The sequence below is a fragment of the Larus michahellis genome, chromosome 5 (genome assembly GCF_964199755.1).
Source record: "Larus michahellis chromosome 5, bLarMic1.1, whole genome shotgun sequence".
Taxonomy (NCBI): domain Eukaryota; kingdom Metazoa; phylum Chordata; class Aves; order Charadriiformes; family Laridae; genus Larus; species Larus michahellis.
Window position 1 is genome coordinate 9,174,248 of NC_133900.1, and position 12,944 is coordinate 9,187,191.

At 48.3% G+C, this 12,944-nt stretch overlaps 1 protein-coding gene across 1 annotated transcript in view; it reads left to right on the top strand.

Annotated features, from left to right (window-relative positions):
• Positions 1-1,794: 1,794 nt before the first annotated feature.
• The window catches only part of WRN (WRN RecQ like helicase), a 46,492-nt gene continuing 35,342 nt past the window's right edge, over positions 1,795-12,944 (top strand). Inside the window, 7 exon segments of the mRNA XM_074588588.1 lie at positions 1,795-1,857; positions 3,195-3,454; positions 4,128-4,236; positions 6,153-6,268; positions 6,982-7,127; positions 9,908-10,056; positions 12,292-12,441. Of these exon segments, the coding sequence (XP_074444689.1) occupies positions 4,147-4,236; positions 6,153-6,268; positions 6,982-7,127; positions 9,908-10,056; positions 12,292-12,441 (651 nt within the window). The 5' untranslated portion in view covers positions 1,795-1,857; positions 3,195-3,454; positions 4,128-4,146.

Genomic DNA, 12,944 nt, shown 5'->3' on the forward strand with positions numbered 1-12,944 from the left:
CGAGCCCCAGTACTGCCCTCCCAGTGCTCCCCACCGCTGCACCTCCTGCCCCAGTGCTCCCAGAGCTTCGGCTTCCGCCCCCCAAGTACTGCCCCACTGCTCTCCAGTGCCCCCAGTTCTGCCCTCTTGCCCTCCCCACTGCCCCAGCACCGCTCCCCAGTGCCCCCCCTCACTGCATCTCCTGCCCCAGTGCCCCCAGAGCTTCACCTTCTGCACCCCCAGTGACCCCAGTACTGCCCTCCGGTGCCCCCCATCACTGCATCTCCTGACCCAGTGCCCCCAGAACTTCACCTTCTGCCCCCCAGTAACCCCAGCACTGCACCCCCAATGCTCCCAGAGCCCCAGTGCTGCCCCCCCAGCACCCCCATCACTGCATCTCCTGCCCCAGTGCCCCCAGAACTTCGCCTCCTGCCCCCCAGTGCCCCCAGTGCTGCTCCCCAGTGCCCCCCATCACTGCATCTCCTACCCCAGTGCCCCCAGCTTGCCACCCAGTGCCCCTGTACTGCCCTTCCCCTGCCCCTCAGTGCCCCCCCAGCACTCACCCCCTGCCCCTCCACTGCCCCCCAGTGCCCCCAGTACTGCCCTCATGGACCCCCTGCTGCCCCAGTACCGCTCCCCAGTGCCCCCAATCACTGCATCTCCTGCCCCAGTACTTCACCTTCTGCCCCCCCTCCCCAGTGCCACCAGCACGGTCCCCCTTCCCCCCAGTGCTGCCCTCCTGCCCTCCCCACTGCCCCAATACTGACCCCCTGCTCCCCAGGGCCCCCCCAGCACTGACCCCCTGCCACCCACTGCCCCCCCCCGCCCTCCAGCGATCCCAGTACTGCCCCCCCATGCCCCCAGCACTCCAGTACCGCCCCCCAGCACCCCCCATCACTGCATCTCCTGCCCCAGTGCCCCCGGAGCTTCACCTCCTGCCCCCCCGGGCGCCATCGGCACTGTCCCCCTGCCCCCCAGTGCCCCAATACTGACTCCCTGGCCCCCCAGTGCCCCGGTACTGCCCCCCACCACTCCAGTATTGCCCCCCAGCGCCCCCCATCACTGCACCTCCTGCCCCACCGCCCCCAGAGCTTCACCTCCTGCCCCCCCCGATGCCCCCCACCACCGCCCCCCAGCCCCCCAGTGCCCCCAGCACCGCACTCCTACCCTCCCCACTGTCCCAGTACAGCCCCCCTGCCTCCCAGTGCTCCCAGTACCGCCTCCCAGTGCCCCCATATTGCCCCCCCAGCACCACATCCCCTACCCCATCGCCGCCCCCCCACCCACCCCTCCGTCCCCGCCTCTCCCCGCCCCCCGGGCCCGGTCACTCACCCCACAGCGCCCATCGCCGCCGTTGCCCTTCAGCCGCCGCCGCCGCCGTCGCCACCGCCCGCAGCCGGCGGCCCCGCCGCCCCCCCGCCGCGCAGAGCCACGGGCTGGCGCACCCCCCGCCCGCCTGCCCGCTCCGCTCCGCCCCGCCTCACCCCGCCCCGCCCCGCCGGCCCGGCCCGGCCCCGCCCGGCCGAGGACGACGGCGGCGGCGGCGGCGGCGGCGGCGGCGGCGCGGTCGGCGCCGCCGCCTCGCCGGAGGGTGCGCGGCCCGCCCGGTCCCGGGACTACACTACCCACAATGCCCTTCGGCCGCCGAAGGCGCCGCCGCCACCGCGCATGCGCGTCACCTCGGGTAACCCGCCGCCGCCGCCGCCGCGGCTCGGGGAGACGGCGGGGCCGCGACGGGAGGGGGAGGGAGGGGGGCGGAGCTGGCGGCCCGGTGACGTATTAAACCCGCGACGCGGCGTGACGTTGAAGGCGTGAGCCGGCGCCGAGCTCGGTGAGGCGGTCGTGGGCCTGCACCGGGGCGGCGGTCTCTGAGGCGGGGTGAGGCCTCGATGCTGCCCGTACCCGGCGCGCGGTGGGGCCTGGGGGGGAAGCCGGAGCGCCGGCGGGGCCTTTGGGGCACCGGGGCCTCCCTGCCCCGCCGTACCGGGAGGGGGCTACTGTGTGGTACCGGGGTGGTGGAGGGGGGGGGGGAAGGCGGGGTGAGGCGGCCTCTCTCCACCCTGAGGGGGCTCCTCGTTTCGTGCCCGCCCGGGGGTGAGGGGCGGTGGGGCCGCCGTTCTTACCCTCAGGCAATAAGGGGTTTTGGCCCCTGTGCGAAGGCTTCGTTCGCTGCGGCTGCCGCCGGTTGTCCCCAGGGGAGCCGCGCTGGCCCGGAGCGGGTCTCGTTGTCGCCGGGCGGCTGCTGGCCGTGCGGCGCTTCGCCCTCAGAAGTCCAGGTGCTTGATTTAACGCTGGGAAGGTTAAGGAAGGGCCGCAAAAAGGGTCAGAGAGCTGGAGTCCCTCTGCTGTGAGGACAGGCTGAGGGAGTTGGGGGGCGGGGGGGTGTTCAGCCCAGAGAAGAGAAGGCTCCGGGGAGACCGTCGAGGCCCTTCCAGTCCCTGTATGCTGAGGGTGGTGAAACACTGGCCCAGGTTGCCCCAGAGAGGTGGTCGATGTGCCATCCTTGGAAACATTCAAGGTCAGGTTGGACGGGGCTTTGAGCAGCCGGCTGTAGTTGAAGGTGTCCCTGCTCATGGTGGTGGGTTGGGCTAGATGGCCTTTAACAATCCCTTCCAATCCAAACCAATCTATTTCTATGTTTCTAAGGTGGAGGATGCTGTGGTGAGCAGCATTTGCTCGTGTGGTGTAGTTACCAAAGGCGCTCCTGAACTTCTAGCTGTCTTTTTGGTAAATGGGTTGCTGGAGCTGTGATGTGGGTGCTGCAGAGTGTCCGTTCTCTGTTTCTAGCTTCTCTGCTGCTTTCTCTTGTTTCCAGCAATTGGTGCTCACAGGAACAGCTTGGCTCTAATTGAGGCATCTTGCTAGTGGTGAGTTTGTGACTGTTTTTGTATTAGAAAACTTTTTGAAGTAGTCTTTGAGGTAGTAGCTGGCTATGCCACCGCAGAAGCGGACAGGTAACCAAGGGAAAAAGTCTGCATACCCTACATAATCAAGTTTAAGAAACAAAAGGCATTTTTGAGTATCGAAAAACTGAAATACCCCAATTTGCCTAGGATTTGTACTTTCTTGTTGGTGAGGATGTACAGCTGGAAAGCATGGTCTTAAGAAGATGGTACTGGCCTAACTTTGTTGTAAAAGTGCGTTGAGCACCTGGGGACTAGTGGGAAGAATCAGGATGAGAAACTTCATTGTGAACTGTTTTGCTCCATCTCCAGGAGGATTTCTAAATCCCACCAGCAGCAGTCCGAGGAGAAGCTGGAACAGCTACGATCCAGTTATTGTTTGCTCATAACTGGGAAATCCTGCTCCACTTCCTTGAGAGAAAACCCTAGTTGTCAGGGCTGAAAATCTCCTGCTGTTTCGGACAGCGCGTCTTCCTAACTCAAATCTTTCCTAACTGCTTTGTGGAGTGCCTGCCTGTTCCACGGGATGCACCCTGCTTCCTGATGCCCTGGGAATAGGCTACCTCTGCTTGGTGAGCTCATTTTGTTTAATCCGGGGCTGGTAAATTGATAAGTAACCTCATCTGTCATCCAGTCTGTGCCAGAGAGCTTAGCAGTCTGTGCCTTGTTTGGCTGTAGTTTGCCCTAGAAATTCTGTGTGGTGTTTTTTCTTATTTTTGTTTTGGTCTCGCAGCCCTGAGACGCTGCGCAGGGAATGCGGGCCTCGGGGCAACGTTTGTGTGAATCTAATCTTGTGTTGAGTTTGATGTTTTCTGACTTCATTTGTCAGCAAATGCTGCTGACTGCTTTTAAGCTAGGTGACTGGTTCCTGTGCTGTTATCTAAAACACCAGATAAATGTCTAATTAATGAAGGCTGTGTTGACCAGAGATGGCAGTAGGTGTACTCTTCTGTTCTGAGTTGCTGATCTTAATAAAACTAGATTGATTTTTCCTTCCCAGAAGGACCTTATGAGGTTTTCCTGTTTTTTTTTCTTGTTTTTCTTACTGATGTGAACAAGAAGATAATGCCTAAAGCTTTTCTGCTGTTTAATGCAGGCAGCTCCATAAACGACCGTTCTCATGCAAGAAACATTTTACGTTCAAGGAAGTGATCCTGCAAATCTTTGTTCTGGCCTGATGATAGTAACAGCTTGTCTATGTACAAACTATTGACTGTTCTATTTTTTCTTTTTTTAATGTATAAGTAACAGAAATGTGGAAAAAATGAATAAAATGGATTTGCCAACTACTAGTCTGCAGAATAAATATCCGCAGTGGATGCTTACACAAAACCAAGCTTTGGGTGATAAGAAGGTACGTCATCACCTGGGGGAGATCTAGTTGGTTGCCAGCTGCGTAATAAAGCAATGTTGGACAACGTGCTTTTAGTTAGAGCTCTGCCTCTGATATTTGTGAATGTTTACAGCTCTTTTGTTCTATAAAGAGTAATTACATTTTAGGTCCTCTGGTGTTACTACTGGTTGAATCAGCTTGCTTAAGTATCTCTTTTGGGTTTTTTTTTAATTAAAATATGTATAGACCAAAGGTGGCTGCTGTTACCTCTGTTGAAACTTCTTCCTGACAACCTGAATTTTGGTAGCGAGAACACCAAAGTATAAGGGCGCTTTTGTTGCGTTGCTCACCCAGTGTTGTGGGCTGTACACCAGCAAGGACTGGGGATTCTTCCTCTGTGTAATTTAAAGTCTCAAGTCGTAGCCTGACAGGGGAGTTTGTTCTGGTAATGCCCTCCGCCTTTCTGCATTCAGTGTCTCAGAGGTTTCAGAAGAATTAATTGATCATCAAGATTATGTTGAAATTTCTGATGTTCCAAGAATGTTAATGTGTCCTTGGATGTTTGGTTTTTTTTCCCTGCATATATGAGCAGTTTCAGTTCAAAATTTCCCACTAGAAGGCCCCTTCCTGTAACATCTGAAACTGCTTTAACAATTAGAAAACTAATTAATGAGAGAAAAGCAGAAGACCTGGTTCAGCAGTTTTCCTTCTATAAAGTGGGATTACAAAATTAGTAGCGTGGATATTAAAAAATGTCAGTTAAAACCAACACGACTTTCATTGGTTGTGGTGCAGCCTCCCTCAACAAGCTCTTTGAGGAAGGGTTTTGATTAAACTGTCACCCTTCATTAACTGGAGGGAATGTTTTGTTGTGCAAGCATAAAATCAGCAGTATCTTGGTTTCAGAATCTCTTTTTTCCAGGCAACTGAGTGATTCTGGAACTGTATTAAAACCTGTTTTGTGGCCTCTTCTGATGAGATTGGTTTGTTCTTCAAATGTTAACTGCATGGTACTTCACCGTATTCGCTATTAGTGGCATCGTAGCTTACTTGCATATTTTTAACCAACCTAAAGGCTTTTCAGGCAGGTCAATGTTACCAGAATTTTTGCAGTCAAAGTAAGTTTGAGTCAATAACTCTTAGTAAATAAGTTTCTGAAAAGGGGGGAAAAATGCCAACTGGAGGGTTACGGTTCACCTTACCTTGTGCACTTAAAACTTCAATTCGTAAACCAGTAATCATCAGTTGATGGAGGATATCGGTCCTTTTAAATATTGCGCATAGTTTTAAAACCATGGAGCTTATTTAGACCTTTGTAATGTTCCTCACATGTTTTATCTGGCAGGGTTAAGTGAAGTGTGCAGGCTGGAATGTGGGACCAAGGAAACAAGGAAACCAAGCTATTGAATACAGCTGTGCCAAATAGAGAGGCATCAGAGGAGTTTTAGCATGACCAGACTTCAATGACTTGCAAAATAAATTATTGTGCATTTTTGAATATTTTGTTCCTCAAATTTGAGGTGTGCGAGTGCCACAGCGTTTCAAATAGTGTTGATGGGTTTTTGACGCTGTCAAAAATGGATGTTTTCCCTAACCTTATTCTTGAAAAGCTACTGAGTCTTTCTGATGGGAAGAATCCAACTCAGCTAAATGGAGGTGAAAACTCAGCCTGCACGATTTTGGAGTGCTTGGAGTTAAGCAAAGAAATGGGGGCGTGAACTCAAATGGTTTTATAGAGTGGGGAATGTCGCCCTGCTGTTAGCTGACAGGGATAGTGGTCCTGTGTGAGGAGCACAGCTCTGCTGCCAGGTTTCTGTAGCCGCCGGTGCCAACCTTGCTGGGATACTGGTGTGTGCAGCGGCTGCAGCGCTGATGCGTTTCTGTGGCAAGGTTAGATGTGGCCAGTAACTGAGCCTCTTCCAAATATCGTTTGACAGAAGTCTACCGTTCAGAGGAGCGTTTTGGAGGACGGGCTGCCATTCCTAGAGTTCTGCGGCTCCATCGTTTACAGCTACGAAGCCAGCGACTGTTCCCTTCTCTCGGAAGATATCAGGTAATAGCTCTTCCTCTGTTTTTCTTCATTTTTTTTGAGTGCTTTCTCCTTTCTGAAAAGGACTTGGCCCTTCTCTCTCGCTCCTTCTGGCTAGTTGCGCATTTGATGCGTCCAGAGATCGACAGTTCAGCCAGAGCAGTAAAGGTGCTAAGGCAGGTTCTGTGCCTTCCACAGTATGGATAATTACATGAACTTTAATGACTTCACAGCAAAGTACGAGCTGTAAGAAATCGGGCATATGTCTTAATTCATAACTGGGGACTGTATGTTTGGAGAAAAGGGAGTAAAATCATCTTCCCCCCCCACACACACACTCTTTTTGCATGGCACAGCTCATGTTACTGGTGAAAAAAATTCTACAGAAAACTTCCAGTGCAGTGGGATAGATAAAGAACAGTCGTTCAAGGGAACGTAAACTATTCCATACCTTTTATATCTGGCTGTTTCCCGAGGCTTGCTATGCTACCGTTTGCTTGCAGTAAGAGCTGCTGAGGTTCGAAGGGTTTCTTGTAGCTTTTAGGACCAGCAGGAAACTTACCTCCTTATGATTCCTGGATTATTTTTTTTTAAAATGTTTTCTGTGTCCTGTACATGCAAAAGGAAAGGTGCGCTGGTTGCGATTCTCTTCATCTTTATATAAGATGACTTAAGCCTGATATTTTCAATATTGGTAGAAGAGCAGTTAAATGCGAAGAGTATCCCTTCCTTTTCAGGCAGAGTTTATCAGATGGGGCTGCTGTTGGATTTGATGTTGAATGGCCACCGTCCTATACTAAAGGAAAACTGGCGAAAATAGCTGTAATCCAGATATGTGTCACTGAGGAGAAGTGTTATTTGTTTCACATCTCTTCCATGTCAGGTACTGTACTTCCTCCCTTCTTACTAGTTAGGGCATGAGTTGCCCTCTGTTTCTTGTGATTAACTTTGAACTTAAGCCATAGCTGATACTTCACACTAAGCTGGATGGTGAAAATCCATCCTTCTGCTCCCCTTTCCCACCTGTAACCAAGGGATTTATTCTTTGAGTATTGCCTATGTATATCAAGGGGATCTTAGCCCAAGCCTTGCCCTGTGTGCTGGCATACAGCATCTTAGATTCTGCACAGGGTAAAAGCCTCCCTTGAGGATTGTTTTTCTGTCTGGGAAAGAATATTTTAATTCTGTTTTAAAAATTTAATTCCCTGCTCATATAACGAGCTTTCTGTTCAGTGCCAAAATAAGTGGCGAACCTAAATTTAGGAGGCCGTGTTTCTTCTTAATTTGGCTTCAAGAACAAAACCCCTCAAAAATGATGGCCGCTGTGGCTGTTTGTTCCTAATACCTGCGTTCTCTGACATTGGTTTTCCGAAAGAATGCTGGATACCTGGTGTGATGCAGCTGTGGGGAGAGAAGGGGGTGTGCTCAGCGGAGTCTGAATTCATTACGGATGTGAATAAAAGCTTCCAAATAGGGAAAACAGGAATGAGGGAAGGAGGCTGCAATTTTATAACCTTTGGTTTGAGTGTTAGATTGAAACTATGCCTGGGAGATGTCTCTGATTTCCCTGGGGTGCACATGCCGAGGTATAATAGCGATAATTTTAATGTTGGTGTTCAATCCTTTGTCATTTATAGCAAATGGGGTGGAAAATTTAATTGCTGGAGGCTATTCAATCCGGGCGGCAGAAAGGTACAAGCGCACAGAAGAAAAAGATTTGAGGAAGGGAAGAGGAGTCATAAAGAGCTGAAATGTTTTTGATTCTAAGAGCGAAGATGTTTGTGTATTGACGCTGAGTACGGTTGCGTGTGTGTGACAGAAGAAGATGGTGTTTCCTCCTGAATCATTTTTGAAGATTTGAACTGAGTGAGATGTCAGTCTCTTTTGCAGGCACCGCAGTCGACTTCTGATTATTATGTAGAATACATTTGATCTACAGAAATGCAGATGTTGGCAGAACTAGCCAGTTGGATAAGACTTAGCATTTTTTTTTGTTGCAAGAAAAAATGCTTCTTTCTGCAGGAGGAAGAGAATGGACAGTTCTTGGACTGTGTGTAAGGGGAAAAAATGCATATATTTATCAGGAAGATAATTTTCCATTTCTTACTCCTTTTTTTTTTCTTAGACTTCTACGAAAATGTGGCCTATTTCTTGAATGGTAGCTTCTGTATAGTCTTTAACTTAGACCTTTTTAGTTCATGCAGTCACTTTTCTAGAAATTAGGTGGTGGAAATGGAGCACAGTCCTCTACTGGGAAGTTCCTATCCTTGCCGCTTTTCGTGATGATATTATTAAGTGAAAAATCCCTTGTTCAGTGAATCAGCTGCGTGTGTTGCAAGCTTTTATTAAGCTCAAGTTAAATTATCCTCCTCTACAGAGGAACTTCCATTTTGTGTTATGGCTGAGGTGCTCTGGCAGCGTTGTACTCTGCCTCTTACAGCACCGGGCTACTACAGTTTTGTGGGGGTTTTTTAGCAGTAATTTTCTAATGCCTTGAACTGGACCTGCAGCTTCAGTCCACAACGCAGACGATTGTGTCTGTAGTTCCAAATGTATCTGTATAGTGTGTCAATGGTAGCCATAGAAGTGTGGAGACTGGTGTGTAAAATGAAATCAGTTGAGGCAAAGTGACTGCCGAAGTATGTTAATACAAATTACAAGAGCGAAAAGGTGAAATGTGAAATCAGAACCAAGGCAGATACTAAGTACGGTGCGTTTGCGCAGTACTGTGTATTTGCAGATACTAGAATTACAGTTGAGACTAATTCAGGGTGCCCGGCTGTGTGTTCCTGAAGGTATGTATTTAAATAAGATGCTCTGAATTGGAAATGGAAACAAACACGGGGGGGCGGGGGGAAGCTGCTTTTGTTCAAGTATGAAGTGTCTGTGGCTGTTAACTCCCTCCTGTAAAAAAAAAAAAAAAGCTGCATGCTTTTATTCAGTCCCATACGCTTGAAGATGTCCTTTGATCCAGGATTGCTGTGCCATCAGTTTGGGATAAATCAAAATCTAATACTTAACATCTGTGTACATCCTTGAATATTTTTGTTCTTACTTACAAGACTGACTTGTCTGGGCTTGATGGAGGGTCTGGCTGGTGAATTCTGTTTTTCCCACGTGCTCTGGTTGGACCAGCTCAGCGTTAGCACTGAGGATGCCTCCACAGAATCTGCTGTCCTGGTGATTCCCCGTGCTTACGCTTTGAAAAGTCTCCCGGGAATGTGAAATAGCAAAAACTGTGGAGGAATAATGTGGAAAAAAGCAAAATAATATTGCATTTGGCTTTGTGAGCACCCAATTCTGAGAACAGAATATCTCTTTCAGTTAGAGGTTGCCTTTTTGTTACGTGGTTTAACGATCTGTAAGACAAATGGAATAAGGTTGTTTAATTCTTTTACTTGATTTCTTTTCAGGTGCAGAATTGATTTGCCCATTTCAAATATTTCATTCCTGTTTGTGTGCGGGTGATATATCATAACCCATTGGTGTTTCCAGTCATTGCAGAGTACAAACAGTCACATAAGCAGAGAAATTCTGGGGGCTTTTCCTCTAAAAGCACAGGTTTTTGCAGATGGCCTTTGTGTTAGGATTTTGTTATTTCCATTAGACTTTCTGGCATCTTCCAGTATTTAGTTTCTGATGTTTGGGCTTAATCTATTTTAGGTTTTCCCAAGGGACTCAAAAGACTGCTCGAAGATGAAACAATTAAAAAGGTTGGCGTAGGAATTGAGGGAGATCAATGGAAGCTGATGAGTGACTTTGAAATCAAACTGAAGAGCTTTGTGGAGCTGGCTGACGTTGCTAATGAGAAAGTAAAACTTAAAACCTTTTTGTTGTGGGAGGGAATCTTGTTATTGTGCTATACAAAAGGAGGCTCCCTTGTCTTCATAGGAGTTCGGTTCTGATGGCAAACGTATTCTGTAGCATAAAGCAGAGATGTATTGTAACTTATTTAAGAAGAAAAAGTTTAAAAGAACTCTCGGGAAAGTCTGCAGAACTAGGTATTGTCTTTCTAAATGAACATTTATCCCCTTTCAGGCCTGTTCACTTCTCGTATTTACAAGGTATGGCTTTTTAATTGAGCTGCAGAGCCATTTTCTTTACTTATTAGTGATGGAAATTGCCAGACCGTGTCAAGTCGGGGTTCTGCTGGCGCTGGTGTACTTGTCCCAGCGATGGCTGCGCCTTTAAAATAAGACGCATGAAATGCTGCGGAGGCGGTGAAGGGCTGATGCCTGTTTGAAGGTGTCGGCCCTCCCGCCATGGCTTACTCAGCGCTGGGAGGAAGCATCGAGGTCTTCCTTGAAGTCCTCCGTGCGGAGGTGTTTGCTGTGTGATCTGGAGCCCTAGAAGTGTCTTTGTTTCCATAGTTCTGGAGTTGGTGTTTCCTCTGCTCTCACATGGGTGCTGTTTCCAGCGCTGGTGACCCATTGTTTAGAAATACTGTTGCATTTGGCGCACCCTGAATTTCAGTTTAGATGAATTCTGATATATTTAGATATAATTTGATGTAGGGAGATCTACGCTGTCTTACTAGGGAAGAGCGCAAAATGTTCATTGCCTTCAAGATCATCTTCCCAGTCTTTTTTCTAGCATGTCCCTTAAAGCTTTTCTGACTTTTTTTTTCCTATGTGCAAGGCTTTTCCTTACTTGTACTCGGTCTCTCCATGCGCTTTGCTTTCCTTCTGTGCATTTTTTTTTTGTTTGGTAGGGTAAAAGCAACAATTGAAGTTTTCCTGGTGGAGGATGAAGATTTATGCCCAGAAATAATACTACTTGTACCTTTCTCTATTCTGTGCTTTATGTACCCTGTGTAATTAAATCGGAGTCGGGGAGAGGGGAATGGGATCTATCATCAGCATTTGGGGCAGTGCTCTCCGTACAAGCCACCTTAAAGTTTCAGTTTCTAGTGGGTTGGAAGTTGTACAAATTAAACTTTTTTCTTTTTTTTTGCTCAAGCTGTTTCTTTTCAGACTTGGATTTTCTTCAGTTCACCCCCCCCCCTTCTTTTATCCCAGCATCCAACTCCAGGAATAATTTGTTATGAAGATGAGCAATGTGATTTCTGATAGCAGCTTTAAAGTCTTCTGCTAAGGAGAAAACAAACCAAAAATAAACTTGAAAGCGAAGCTCGAGAGAGCAAAGAATAGGGTTGTATATAATGGCACAGTGCGAGGGGGAGGACTTGGGGGAACCTAAAATGAAGAGTCAGTAGGGTGTTTTCACTTTTTTTGTACCAGATTTAAGGGGATGAGCTGATAATGCTGCACTGCTGCTGTTGGCTCGACAGGTCTACATGTTTTGCAAGCTGGAATAGCAGAAGGCTGTGCCCGGGAACCCTGGATCCGTGGGGTCTGAAGGAAAGCTTCCCAAACTGGCTGTTAAGACAATAGCCTGTAGCAGCAGCAGCAATTGACAAATACGATTACAAAAGCAATCGAAAACAGCAGTGTGGCGCTTCCCAGCATGCTGACTAGTGGTTAGGGTGGTTTATAACAGCCCTCTTCTGCTGGTCCTTGACTCCAGATTTGCAAAAGCTGACAAAACACTTACAGGCAGACTTGAATATTCCTGTATTCATATTTAAAAAATTCCTGGTGTTTGATACGGAGTCTCTCTAATTAGAAAGGCAAATCCTGAAGGAGAGAGAGGCTGCTGTTTAAGGCTATAGCTTTTATTTTATCAACTCGGAGACTACGTTGTACAGATATTTCCTACTTTTGGTACCACCTCACACTGTGCGGACTCATCTGGCCCTAATGCCATCTTTCCAGCTTGAGGATGCAGGTGGGTCCTCTAACAGTACAGTTTTAGAGCACGGAAGTACAGATTTCAAATGGCCAAACTATGTTTTAATATGATGAGAGCAGAGTTAGGCCTGGAGAACAACTAGTGCTTTGAGAAACTAGTTCGTTCTGACTAACCCGGACCTCTTTGCTTCTAATGAGGGATTAAGTACGCTTTGCCAATTTGAGGAATACATTTTGCCAGGTCCGACTGCTCTCCCCTTTAAACAAGTCCTCTGGTGTCTTTTTTTCTTTCCCCAGCTGAAGTGTAAGGAGATATGGAGTCTAAATGGTCTGGTAAAGCACCTTTTTGGCAAGCAGCTTTTGAAGGATAAATCTGTCCGCTGCAGTAACTGGGAAGAGTTTCCACTCAACGAGGAGCAAAAGTTGTATGCAGCCACAGATGCCTATGTACGTACAAGAAGAGATCACCATTCCACCCGGGTCAATTGATTTCTACTCTAATGTGCTGTTAGTTGTTGGCTAATTGCCTTTCTGCCACAGGGCTTAATGAAGGTAGGAAGGCTCTGAGGTCTGCTGTGGATATGGGCTGCTTAGAGGTGAAAATGCCACCAAGTAGGTTGCTGTCTAATTCCTTGTCTATCTTAAGTTTTTAAACCTCAGCGTTCATCCAGAGCTTTGTAATATCTTCTCTGTTGAAGATGGTACTGTTTGTACCTGACTTGGTAACCAGTCTTGTTGCTGAGATGACTTGAAGAGGATGTTGTGGTCAACAATTCACGTAGAAAATTGAACGTAGGTGGAAGAAACCCCATTCCACAGCAGCCTCGAGCCTCCCGTGACGTCCTTATCTCTTAATTTTTATTGGCGCTGCAAGATTTGCCTTTCTAGTGAAATCTATTCACAAAGCAGAGCTCCTGGAAGCTCTGCTGTGCTTTGAACATGCCAAGTAA